Source organism: Leptonotus elevatus, chromosome 8 (assembly GCF_054856555.1).
Source record: "Leptonotus elevatus isolate MCC_2025b chromosome 8, RoL_Lele_1.0, whole genome shotgun sequence".
In the NCBI taxonomy this organism is placed as follows: domain Eukaryota; kingdom Metazoa; phylum Chordata; class Actinopteri; order Syngnathiformes; family Syngnathidae; genus Leptonotus; species Leptonotus elevatus.
The window spans coordinates 23,290,807-23,303,094 of record NC_141246.1 but is presented as its reverse complement, the minus strand read 5'-3'; the positions used below and the strand labels follow the sequence as shown (position 1 = coordinate 23,303,094).

The 12,288-nt window shown below is 41.4% G+C and overlaps 2 protein-coding genes across 2 annotated transcripts in view; one reads left to right on the top strand and one right to left on the bottom strand.

Annotated features, from left to right (window-relative positions):
- Positions 1 to 298, bottom strand: part of LOC147170261 (uncharacterized) — a 30,817-nt gene extending 30,519 nt beyond the window's left edge. Inside the window, exon 1 of the mRNA XM_086081791.1 lies at positions 174 to 298. The gene's annotated coding sequence lies outside the window, so the exon portion shown is untranslated. The remainder of the gene's footprint in view (positions 1 to 173) is intronic.
- A 9,576-nt stretch (positions 299 to 9,874) lies between these two features.
- LOC147170260 (small integral membrane protein 26-like) lies at positions 9,875 to 10,840 on the top strand. Its single transcript, XM_086083267.1, has 2 exons — positions 9,875 to 10,079; positions 10,423 to 10,840. The coding sequence occupies exons 1-2, from the start codon at positions 9,956 to 9,958 to the stop codon at positions 10,599 to 10,601; spliced, it is 303 nt and encodes a 100-aa protein (XP_085939393.1). The 5' UTR covers positions 9,875 to 9,955; the 3' UTR covers positions 10,602 to 10,840.
- Positions 10,841 to 12,288: the final 1,448 nt, after the last annotated feature.

Genomic DNA, 12,288 nt, shown 5'->3' with positions numbered 1-12,288 from the left:
ATTGTAAAAATCATCTAAATTTGTATTTTTGGCTTCAATGATATCATTGTTTTGATAAAAAGGTCAAATTTTTCCTCAGAAACAGCTGAAAAGCAGACAAAATAGTGCAGTAATATGTATCTTATCAGACTTCAGGGGGAAAAAAGTAAAGAAAAATAAGTAAAATGACTTACCTCTCAAATCATTTTTCCACCAAATGTTATCTCTTCCAAGGTAATAAGTGCAGGTGCTAAAAGAATATGCCGTTCTGTTGCTTGCAAATGCCTGCTGATTTTATGTATGTGTTGTGTGATTCATACCTTCAACTGACAAGTTTGAACAAAGTAGGTAGAGGGGGCGTTTACTTCAACATGAGAAAAATAGCCCCGGGCCTAAATACAATGCTGGTGAAAGTGAGGAAATTTAGTTTAAATTCATGTTGTTCTGCAATTACATAACTGAAATTTGAAAACCAATATGCAGTAGATAAACATTCTTGATCAGTTATGACCATTCAAAGTATACTCCCTTTAAAAACAAATATGGGGAAAATATTCAAAGTGAAAAATATGTGTGGAATTAACAAAAATGTGCTTTGCTTATGTCAATTGATTGCACTTTCCACATTGTCCGAACACTTTTAAATTAAAATTTTAAATTCTTTACACTGGGTGTTATATCATACAGCTAAATCATTACAAACACATTAAGGAGCAGATTCATGTTATTTTCTAAAAAGGGATTTCACGTTGTGTTCCAATGTTACACCTTGTGAAAACTTACAATGCTGGTGGATTTGATATTGTTTATTTGAGCCTCGTAACGGTAGTGAGGCGTGACTTTCACACTCAGCGCCAGCCAGCAGAAAGACGACTGCGCTTCTTATTTACTTTTAACCAAATCAGGATCAGTACTTTAAACAAAAAAATAACAGACTGGTCACTCATCATTGCCAGAACAGGTCATGTGTGAACCGTTACATTCAGCCTGATTCTCCTAAGTAAATAGCACGTGAGTCAATATGGAAGTAGACGCAACTATGCATAGAATTAACTGGATGATATTGAGGAATGTGTGATCAGTCACTGCTGTTTAATAATATGCTGTCTGTCTGAAGTTGTTTGAAGCTAGAATGTTACAGATGAAATTTTAACTCTTCACACTCTCTGCATAGATTTATGATTTCTCAGCCTTTTTTTTTTATGACTGGCTGTCTTTTAAAATGATTTAACACTATACGCTGATGGATAATCATTAGATCTCTGGCATGTTTCTATGGTAACTTGTTATCATGAAGCATAAAAGGCCTAAGGGAGTTTCATGAGAAAACAAATCTGGCTGGAAATATAGATTCCTATAAAACTGTATAGCCGTAGTAATGTGTACTGACTTAGAAAAAGCTGCTAATTCGAAGTAATTCAAAGGACTGAATCCCATATTGAGTTTAATGGTTTTAGACTTGGCCATTGAGAAACATGACATTTCCTTGCCTTGAGTTACTTTTACTTTTACAGGGCGACAACAGGGGTCGCCCTGTTTGTTGACAGTAACGTCAAGTTTAACATCTTAAATAATATGTCAACAATGTAATTGTAAGCTGTATTCACCGAGCACCGGATTCCAAGGTCAAACTCTTCACTGAGTGTGTAGAAAAAAAACTGTCTAGAATTAATAACAAGCAAGTGTTTTTCCGTGGTGACATAAATATCCGCCTGCTAAACCCAAACAAAAATACACACACTGAAGACTTTATGGATACAATGTATTTCACTAGGACTGCCCCCATTAATTACACGACAAACAAGAATTACGACCCAAAGTGCCACGCTAATAGATAATATCACGTTAAAGATGTATTGTGCCGTTTAAAAAGGTAAAATTAAAGCTTTTTGTATATCATGCATGCCCACTGCCCAGATGAGTACAAAGAGCCCTGACTGTTTTACTCTGACTGCACGTATCAGCTTTTATCTACCCTTTATAGTAGTATAGTAGAGTGTGCGGACCTGCACACTCCACAGTTTCTTTGGGGAGGGGAGGGGCGTAGTTTTTCTTACCTCATTTTGAAGTCATGTTTTCTGTGGCTGTCGTTTTAAGAAGCACATAGTCACACGCGCACCATGAACGAGCCTGACACAGATACTGCAGTTACGCTTTGGGCCAGAGGTGGCAGTCGCGAGTAAAAAAGTGACAAACTGTACAAAGATCCTCTAAATGAGATAGTAAGTGGACTGCTACTCAATGACATCCCAATATTCACTAACTACAAGTGGCAATACAGCAACAACATGATGATGAAGATGAACTGATAGACACGAATGCCGATGCACACGCTTTATTGAGACTGAACGACGGCGATGTACGACAGTGTTTTGTATCTCCTAACAATGAATGTATCAAAATCTTGATAATTAACTAATCAACTTGATAATTAACAAATCAACATCTTTTTTTTTTTGAAGAGCTCATTATTGTTCATTCGGTAATGTCATCATCATTGCTCTCCTTTTTTTATTATTATTATTTATTTATTTTTGTATGTGGATGAGTGTGTGTATGTGCGTGTGTGCGTGCGTGCGTGTGAGTGTGTGTGTATTCGTTAGTTCACCAAAAACCTATTAAAAAATCCCATACCGTTCACCTAAACCGAACACCGCCGTCAGGAGACCCGAGGAAGGACCAAAGAAAAGAAAGGAAAGTGAAATCCAGCACGGACCAGACACCACCCACCGGGCCACCAACCAGAGTCCTTCACCAACCCCAGAAACATCTAAATTCCAAAAAATCAGGGAGACCTCAAGAGACCAAAGGAGAGACTGAGGAAAGGAAGGAAGGCCAGACGAAGCAAAGTGAGATCCACAGACACCAGCCTCCACCGATTCAATGACCTGAGGAAGAAGCAGATTGTGTCTGAGTTTCAATAGATGCTGGTGTGGTGGATCTGGCATGCATGAAAATCTCCACCAAAGAGAGGAGCCGTCGACCACTGCCAGGACAGAGCAAGCGCAACACCTCAGGGCCCCCCAGGCCGCGGCAGCGCCAAAGGTCGACCCCCGGGCCCCGCCAGGGCCACCGGCCGGAGAGCAAACCAACCCTCCACCCCAACACGGCCCGCGCCCCCAACGCAGCAGGACGGGGCACTGCAGGCCCGCCAGGCACTCCACCGGTCCACAGCCCCCGCTCCCCCCACGACCCCCCCGCCCCCATCCACCCCCAGCCATCCACCCCAACCCAGCCCCAGCCCCAGCCGCCCCCAGGCCCCCAAGCCCCCAGACACCACCCCCAACAAAGCCGCCGCCCCCCACCCCCACCAACCGGCAGCCCCCCAGCCCCCGACCCGCAGCTCTCGGGGACCCCCCGCACCCAGGCATCGGCGCTGAAGAGGGGCCGGACAGCGGAGCGGAGAGGGCACCTGCAACCACCCCACACCCCGCCGCGTGGAGGGACGGAACACCGGGGGCAGAAGGGGAGATGGGGGCACCGGAGGACGGTCGGCACCCCCGAACCCCAGGCCCAGCGGGGAAAGGCCCTGGTCGTCACTCCAGCGTTCTTAGTGAAAGCTAACCCCTGTTACTGAGTCCACTAAACCTTGAATGTGACCCCACCCAGTGTATATACAAGTGTGTGAGTGTGGTGCATTAAAATTGTGAGCAGGTGAACCGGAGCAGAGGGAAATTATATCCCCACGCTCCGATCCACCCGCCTCCCAGGCATGTCAGTGAGTGTATGTGGTGCATTAAAAAAATAAATAGGGGGGGGGGGGGTCGCGGAGGGGACACGGACAGGGGACCGCAGCACTGCTCTATACTGCGGTCTGCCCCAACCGATGACCCCCCCCCCCCCGACCCCCCCCCCACACACACACACACACAGTTGTGGGGTGCATTAAAATTGGAGGGGAGTTGTAGGGCGAAGACGGTGTTTCCACCCTACCCCACCGCCCCAAAGTGTGTTATGTGCCCTATATGTCTATAAAAGTGTATTGTGCAAAACTAGTGCAGTGAGTTAAGAGGAGCGACCAGCGGGGACCCCCCCCCCCCCCCCCCCAACCGGGCAGGGGCAGGAGGCGCACCCGCCCACCAAACCCCCACCCACCCCACCGGGACCCCGGCGGGCATATGGGACCAGCCCGGCGGGGCGATAGGGCTCGCCCCCCAGATACTGGGGCCCGCCCGAGGTGCCAGGAGGTCCACCGGAGCGGGGGGGCGCACAACACCAAACCCACCCACCCTCCCGGCCCCCGGAGCGCCAAGACCCGGGCCACGGATGGAGCCCCTGGCCCAGGGGAGGGGAAGGAAGGCGGACAGGGGAGGAGGAGACGACAAGAAGGGTAAGGGACAGGGAGGCGGAGGACGGGCGGGGAGAGGCGAGGTGGGAGAGGCAGCAAGGGGGACGAAGGGGGAGGGGAGAGGGAACCACGAGGCATGACGCGGTTCGGGGCCTGTGGGCCGCAGGGCCCAGAGCGGTGGACCGCGCCGGAGCGGCGCCGCCCCGGACACCAGGGAGAGCCCCTTAACGCAGCACCCCCCAAGAGACCCAGGGAACGGCCAAGACGCAGCCGCCACCCAGCAGCCAACAGAGGGGCAGACCCGCCCACGACCAGCCAGGGGGGGACAGCACCTATAGAATTAACCCACTGGCAAGTGAATCCGAATATTAACCCTTAGTGCCCATTGGAGGTGAATCTGCTCGATCCTGTTGGCAGCAACTGGGTTCCTGACTATAAAAACACAACCATTAGTTACAAATTGCCAAATACAGAAACATCAACAAATCAACATCTTGATAACTGCGTCTTAAATGTATTCTGGGGACGGGAATGAATAAACTTCGGCTTCACCCCGTCAGTCCTTTTTCTTTTCGGGTGTAATTAATCTATGTTGTAAACTGCTATGTTGAAACTGTCACAATGATTTGCCTGAAAGGAAGAAATAAAAAATAAAACTAAACTAAACTAAACAATACAGGCTCAATAGCCATCTTTACTGTGAAGCATTGTCATATCAATTTTGAAGGATTTTGTGATCTGAAAGTTCAGCCACTTACTATACACTCCCCTCCAAAAGTATTATAACAGTGAGACCAGTTTTTTTTATTTTTGCTGTAGACTGAAAACATTTTGGTTTTACATCAAAAGAAAAATATGAGACAAGAGATCAACACATTTTATTTCCTGGTATCTTCATCTGGATCTGATACATAACTTACAACAGGGATGGGAAACATGCGATCACACTTTGAGTGGCCTCTTGATGAAGTTTAAAAAAACAACAACAATACACACACACAATTTTAAAAAGAAAAGAAAGAAAGGGTGCTATAAACATGTTTCCTCCTCATACTTGCAGCTTGGCACCCACAAATTTGCTTATTCTTGGATTTTTTTCCTCCATTATTTATATATATATATATTTTTTTTTTAAATAAAAAAATAAAAAATATATTTTTTTAATTGTTTGTTTTTATTTTGGGGGGAGGAAATCCATGTTTTTTGTGAATAATATTTAATGGAGTATCATTATCATTGTTTCAGTATTTTTTGGGGTTTATAAAAATAAATAAATAATTTAATCATTTCAATGGTCGGCAAATACTGTATATGCATATTTTTTACTATTTGGGGGCCGAGTCGGTCCCTATCCCCTGTGAATAGTGGAGTTCCACAAAGTCGACCCCCGCATACTGGCACCTCTGGATTCGCATATTCACAGAATTTTTTTTCCAATTGTTTATCAATACTTAACTATTAAACTAGTAAACTATTTTTTTTTAAATTTTTGGGTTGTTTTGGGGGATGGAGGGCTGGGTTTTAACCCCCAACAAAAATGACTGATTCTGATAAATTGTTGTTCTGGTTAACACAGTCAGTCCAAATCACGTTGGGTTATGTGAAGTTATTTATTTTGAATAACTAAATTAATGTTATAATTAAAGCTGTCAAACGATTATTATTTGTTAAAAATCTGATTAATCATATCTTTGAATTTTGATCAATCACGATTAATCACTTAATTAAAAAGGCTTTTTTATCAAAATTTTTGCCCGTCAAATTTGAAGAGCACTTGTTATGTGTTAATTCTTTTGACATTTAATGTTATGAGGACGTCTTCAACATTTTTTGATCCACTGCACTCCCATGATCCTTTTTTAAATCTTTTTCTAATCTAATCTTCTAATCTTTCTTTACTTTAATGCATGTAGTCATGTAGTCAACAACCTGTGCTACCTTTAACGTAACCATCTGCTGTCAAGCAAAAGGATCATCCGCGGTCAAAATTAATAGTGTGATTAATCTGCGTTAATACATGATTAATGCGATAGTTTTTTGTGATTAATCAATGAGTGAATGTTTTAACTTCGACCGCACTAATTATAATAAATAAAAATATAGCTCTGTATAATCGTGAAAATTATGTTTTGCCATTCACAGTCTTTGTATCTACAGTGGTCGCCATTGTTGAGTCGCTTCAGATTGAAGTCGGTGATGTCGTGATTCTTTTCCCCCCCCGACTTTGCACTCCGAGTTCAAAGGGGACTTTCCATTCACAATTCCTGGTATGAAGTCAGAAAAGTCAGACGTCCCACTGTCCTCGAATGCAGCATTAGCAACCTTACGAGACAAAAGAGGAACATCTGGATAAGACAAAGAGTGACTGAGGGAGCTGATTGGTAGACACAAGGGTTCGAGTTGACGAGAACAGGTAGGGAAAAAAAGTCCGAATGATAAAGACAAGACATGAAGTACAAGAAAAACAGGACATAACGTAACAAAACCAAATACAAATGTAAACAAAAACATAGATCATGACACATTGGTTCAACAAAAAACAAGTATATTTAAAATGGCGTTTTTGTCATAAGTGGCTTTGAAACAGGTGAACGTTTATTAGGAGCTTTCCAGCTAAAGGGACGTAAGCTTATCCTCTACTGGTAGTAGCGTCAACAAGTTTCTGTGTACAATATTATATGCGTCCTAGACTTTCTGAGTTTAGTTAAGACATAATTTAGTTTGGTTTAGCATGTGAACTTTTTTTTTTCAGGTTTGACAAAATAATACTCAGGTATTAGGCCTATATCATATAATTATTACTTAAATGTCAAATTACACAAAAAAAAAATCAAGCATTAAAACTAATGAGATATTAGGATTCTACATTAAAACCTGCCCTTGAAAACGTGGTGGGCTACTTTGTTTGTGCAATGTGTTACTTCTTCTTTTTTTTATCTGGTCCATATCGACTTTCTTCAGCAGCTCATCGGTTGTGGGCATTTTTTTTGCAGCATGGATGGTGGCTGGCAACAGGGCGGGATGATTTAGCGGCGGTGCGGTCCCTGCGTCTTCCCACTGTGGTCTGACCCAGGTGCTTGGGTGGGGTTGATGTGGGTGTTGTCCTTTCCAGTCTGGGCCCTGGCTCATCATTTCCAGGTGAATGGATGAGGATGAGTCCGCCCTTCAGCAAATCCAGTCCACTATGATGACTAACGTGCATGTGAGATGGTGTTGATTCACTAGCATGTCTTGCTAGGCACATGCCTAAGGGGATTTAGTTGCATGGTGTGGAGCCATGCCTGAATCGCTACACAAAACCCTAATGACGTCAATTTCTACAGGTGTTTAGGTACTGTATAGCCATTAGTTTGCCTTAAAAAATAAAATAAACTCAAGTTATAACCTAATAAGTGAATGAAGGGCTAACGTTCTGCTAATGTGCCCAACTAAACAAACAAGTTCATCTGTTTAAGTCAGAGGAGGTAATCTCATGACTTGGACTTTCATGGCTTCTTTCTTGATCTTACTGTTTGTTTAGGCCGGGGGCTTACTCCATTCAATCTCTTCTTTATCGGGTAAAATGAATGCTCAATAGCAGTGGTTCTCAAACTTTTGACACAAAGTACTACCTACATAAATACTAGTACCAAGTACCACCATCATGACCAACATTATAATACAGCAGAATAATAAGCCAAGGTGTTCATCAAAATACAAGGCATTACACTATAAAAACTGAAAACTTGACTTAACTTGAAAAATTTAGGTAATTATTTGCATGCATCTTTTTAAGTTCTTTCAACTCAGCCGCAATTGTGTGAATGCCACAAGATTATAGTACAAACATCTTAATTAAGTTGAGTTAAATTAAGTTCAATATAGGCAACTGCCTCAAAAAGACTTACCCATTTGACAATCATACTGGTGGTCAGTCAGACTGATTCAAAGTCACAAACATTTTGAGGCAGCACGTAGATTTGCACTGTCTCTAGCCACACCTCTCCACAGAATAGGCCAATTTATTAATATACGTTTTTAACTAATTAAAATGTGTACGTGTACCAAACCAAAAAATTTAATGCTTGGAAATCCCTTAATTTTAAGTCAAATTAACCCAATGAATCACGATGGCAGCCAGCCACTCTGCACGTAGCTCAAAAGGGGTTGTGTCTATATGTTGTGGGTATAAATGAGCTCATGGAGAAAAATGGGCGAAAGAATAATCTTGCACAAAATATAATTATGAAATCTTGCACACACACAAAAATAAAATCCCTGTTTTTGTGCACACAAAACATGCTTAAAAGACTCCAGCGAAAGAGGAAGTTGATGCTGTAATTCCCAGCATGCCAAACGGCACAATGCAAATAGCAATAAGCATAATTACGTTTTTCTTTGTTAATGTTAGATGTTCATTATTATTGCGGTAGTAACAGACTTGTTTTGCATTCATCCAAGATGCATATTATTTTTTTGTGGGGGAAAACTAAACTCATTACTTGAAAAACGCTGTTGTGATAAATTCATATGAAAATGGTGGTCTTATTTTTTTGGGATTTCAATACCTTGAACAATACACTCAAGGTAAACTGGTTGAATTTTTTTTTTTTTTCAAATACAAATCCCACCTCCATATGGAGTATTATTACTTAACACTTTTCTCACATGGTTGGGTTGAACTTCTTTCTAGTTTGTAATTAGGATTTTGATAAGGTCCCTTGAGCTAACTTTTATTAGCAGTCTTTTTTTTTTTTAGCATGGTTTCTTATCTACAAACACAATTTTTTCACCGAACAATTACTACATATGGAATAATACGGACATTCTCTATAATCTGATGGAAAACGATCCTTAAATTTTCCGCGTGTTCGTAAAATCAGACTGGAGATCGGTGAATCAGTTCCTTCGAAGGATTTATTTTACAGAAATTTCTGAACAACACAAGATTCAGCCAATCGCCATGAATTTCCCGTGCGTCTGTGTGGCCCCTCCCACTTGTAGTCGTTCTTATAGTTTTCGCGTAGCAGCCCCAAAAAAAACCTCCCATTCCTCTTCCTCCTTTGCTACCCTTAAGCCCCGCCCCTCTCGCAAGCAAGACAGATAGTACTCAATACACGTTGATGTGGAAATAATCTAGGTTCAGACAACCTGGCCCCCCGACAGATGGCCAACCAGGCGGAAACACAGTATGCCAGAGATCCTGGCACCTTTGCAGAAAATACAACTTTACAAAGGAATTGATTATAACACACTTTCTCCCCCTGAAACAGATGGCTAATTAAGTGATAAGATGTGGAAGGAAGAATCTTCAAACGTTCCGTCACATTATTACCCTCATCAAACTTTACTGAGGAAATTAAAACAGTTATGACTAAATCTAAACAGTTATAACTAAAATCAATCAAATCAGCAATAATTGACCATTTCTGCCTGTGTTGATTATAATATGGTTTCATAATTTTATTTGAAATGTATATTTAGATATCTCCCTAGCGTTATGTCTAGTGTTCATACTGCGTGTGTTAAAAGGTTCTTGTTTAATGTATCTAATAGGTTATTGAAAATTACGATTCTTTTAATAAAGTTGGGGGAACTTGCTTGTGTTTACTTCCGGTTTATACTGTCATGGCTGCACCCTATTCGCGTTCGGTCAAGCTAGCTGCTAGCTGAACACATTCCCACAACGAAGCTGTTTTGAGTCCCGGAATGGCGTTGAAAGATGTTAGAAAGTGGAACAAAATCGCATCTGCGGTTTACACAATCGGCGTGTGGACCATAATTGGCACCCTTGGATATTTTTACTACACGAATCGTGACCAAATCAGCACACGTAAGTAGATGTGAGAGGTCAACATGTCTTCTTTACGTTTTGTTTGTTTTTCCGTCTATTTGCAAATTAAAAGTTGCCATTACTTGGAGCGCCCTCAAGGTTTTCTGGGCTAATTTTCTGGTGTATTCGTTTTGCCTAATAGTTCAATTTAGTGGCACACTGTTACACTGGCGTCTTAACGTTTATGGTGGATCGTCATGTCCTTAGCTAAATTAAATCTGAAGGTCTTTGATAAGTGACGGTGTTTTGGATAATTGGTGCTATGGAGATAAAATGCATTGTTTCTGTGAAGGCGTACAGTGGTTCTTCAGCCTTGCTAAATTGCTCTATTTTTTCCCATCAGACTCTGCTCAAAATGAAGAAGAAAATGCAGAAGTGCAGAAGAATCTAAATGAAATTGTCTACCAGACTGCTCACAGCAAAACCATCATTACTTACAAGAAAGACTTTGTACCTTACACAACAAGGATGTACAATTTTTTTCAGTCGTTCACTGGTGGTCCTGGCACTGGGAATGGTTGAAATTAAAATGGTCACTGTGGACTTATATGGGCATGCAGATACAGTAAAAATAAATACACTTGTGTGATGATGAAATCAAATCAACTGATACGTCCTGTCCAACTCCGAGGAAGCTATCATCCGCTTTTGGGTTGCCACATCATCTGCTCAAAAATAAGATTTATCAAGGAATATTTGTGTCAACGCCTTTGTTCACCAACAGTTGTGAAATAAATTTATGTCAAATATGTGCTGTCAAATACCGTGCTACTGGCATAATTTTTTATTTTTTTTAAACACATTTTTAAAGACACATTTTCCTGTTAGACCTTATCAACCAGTCATTGGTGTGGTGTTGTTGTTGAAGAAAATGGTTACATTTAAAATTTTACTGAAAATGTAATTTCTTGTGAATAATCAAAGTTTATAAATTACATGGTTCATGTCATGTTTGGGTTCTGTTTTCCTTGTGTGTTCTCCATTGGTCTTTTTAAGTGTGTAATCCTGCCCTTCCTCGTGTGAACCAATCAGTGCCCTCAGCCACGTGTGTCTTGTGTCATTAGCGTCTGTGTGGTCCTGAGTGGGTTCCAGCCCTTCCGCGGGTTGCAGCAGAGAGGGAGCAAATGGCCGGGAAGCGGACATTACGACTGTTAATCATATTTCTGTTAAATCCCTCACAGACTCTGAGTACCCAAATCTGAGCATCGTGCCTCCTTGCTACCAATACCTCCAGGAGATATTCAACAAGACCAAGGGAGAACACACAAGGAAAACAGAACCCAAACATGACAGAAATCCTGCCCTTCCTGGGGAAAGACACAAGTGGCTGAGGGCACTGATTGGTTCACACGAGGAAGGGCAGGATTACACACTTAACAAGACCAAGGGAGAACACACAAGGAAAACAGAACCCAAACATGACAGTTCAATGTTTGGCCACTCTACAATAATATCAGTCATAATTTTCTCCCACACAGATATCAGTCATGATCCATCCATGTCAATTTATGTGGTCTGTGAAAACTTGCCACACATTTTATTTCTTCGACTTCTGTTGAAAATATTATTTTCAAAAGCAGGGGCAATTGTAATTGTGGTGGCGCCATATGAGCTTTACAGAGGCTGCAGTTACGCTTTAGGCCAGAAGTGGCAGTCACGAGTAAAAAGGTGACAAACTTGACAATGCAGCTAATAAACTCCTGAAACTTGTCATCTCTCTCCATAGGCTGACAAACTTCTCTATTCTCAGCCTGAAGTACTACCCCTAAAAGCGGTCTTTTTTTTTTTTTTTTAACTTTTTTTTATTTATATATATATATATATATATAAAGTTTGAATATCAAATAAAATGTTGGAGGGGCATAACTGGGTCTACACAAATTTCTAATGAGGCAAAAGCACCCCGTGATGTGGGTGCTGTGCAAATCATTTGTAATTGCATTCATCCTGCTCTAGCCACACACTACATCAGTCCATAAACAAATACATTGCAACTCAGCTTTTGGTGAGCAGATGTCATGGCTGATTTATATTAAATCTGAATAAATCTTCCTGTTTTACACAAAAGATAAAGAGTCATTACAGAATTTAAGGGCATTTTGCGCCCCACCCATCCATTTTGACATAAAATACAAAATAGCCTACTAAAATATGCATTTTTTGAGTAAAATTGCTTGTCCTGAGATCAAATCTTTAAAAAAAAAAAAAG

What these genes read in the sequence shown, in the direction of transcription:
- LOC147170260 (XM_086083267.1), top strand. Translation starts at nt 9,956, where the DNA reads ATGGCGTTGAAAGATGTTAGAAAGTGGAACAAAATCGCATCTGCGGTT. An exon ending in TCGTGACCAAATCAGCACAC is followed by an intron (nt 10,080 to 10,422) that starts GTAAGTAGATGT and finishes TTTTCCCATCAG; the next exon opens with ACTCTGCTCAAAATGAAGAA.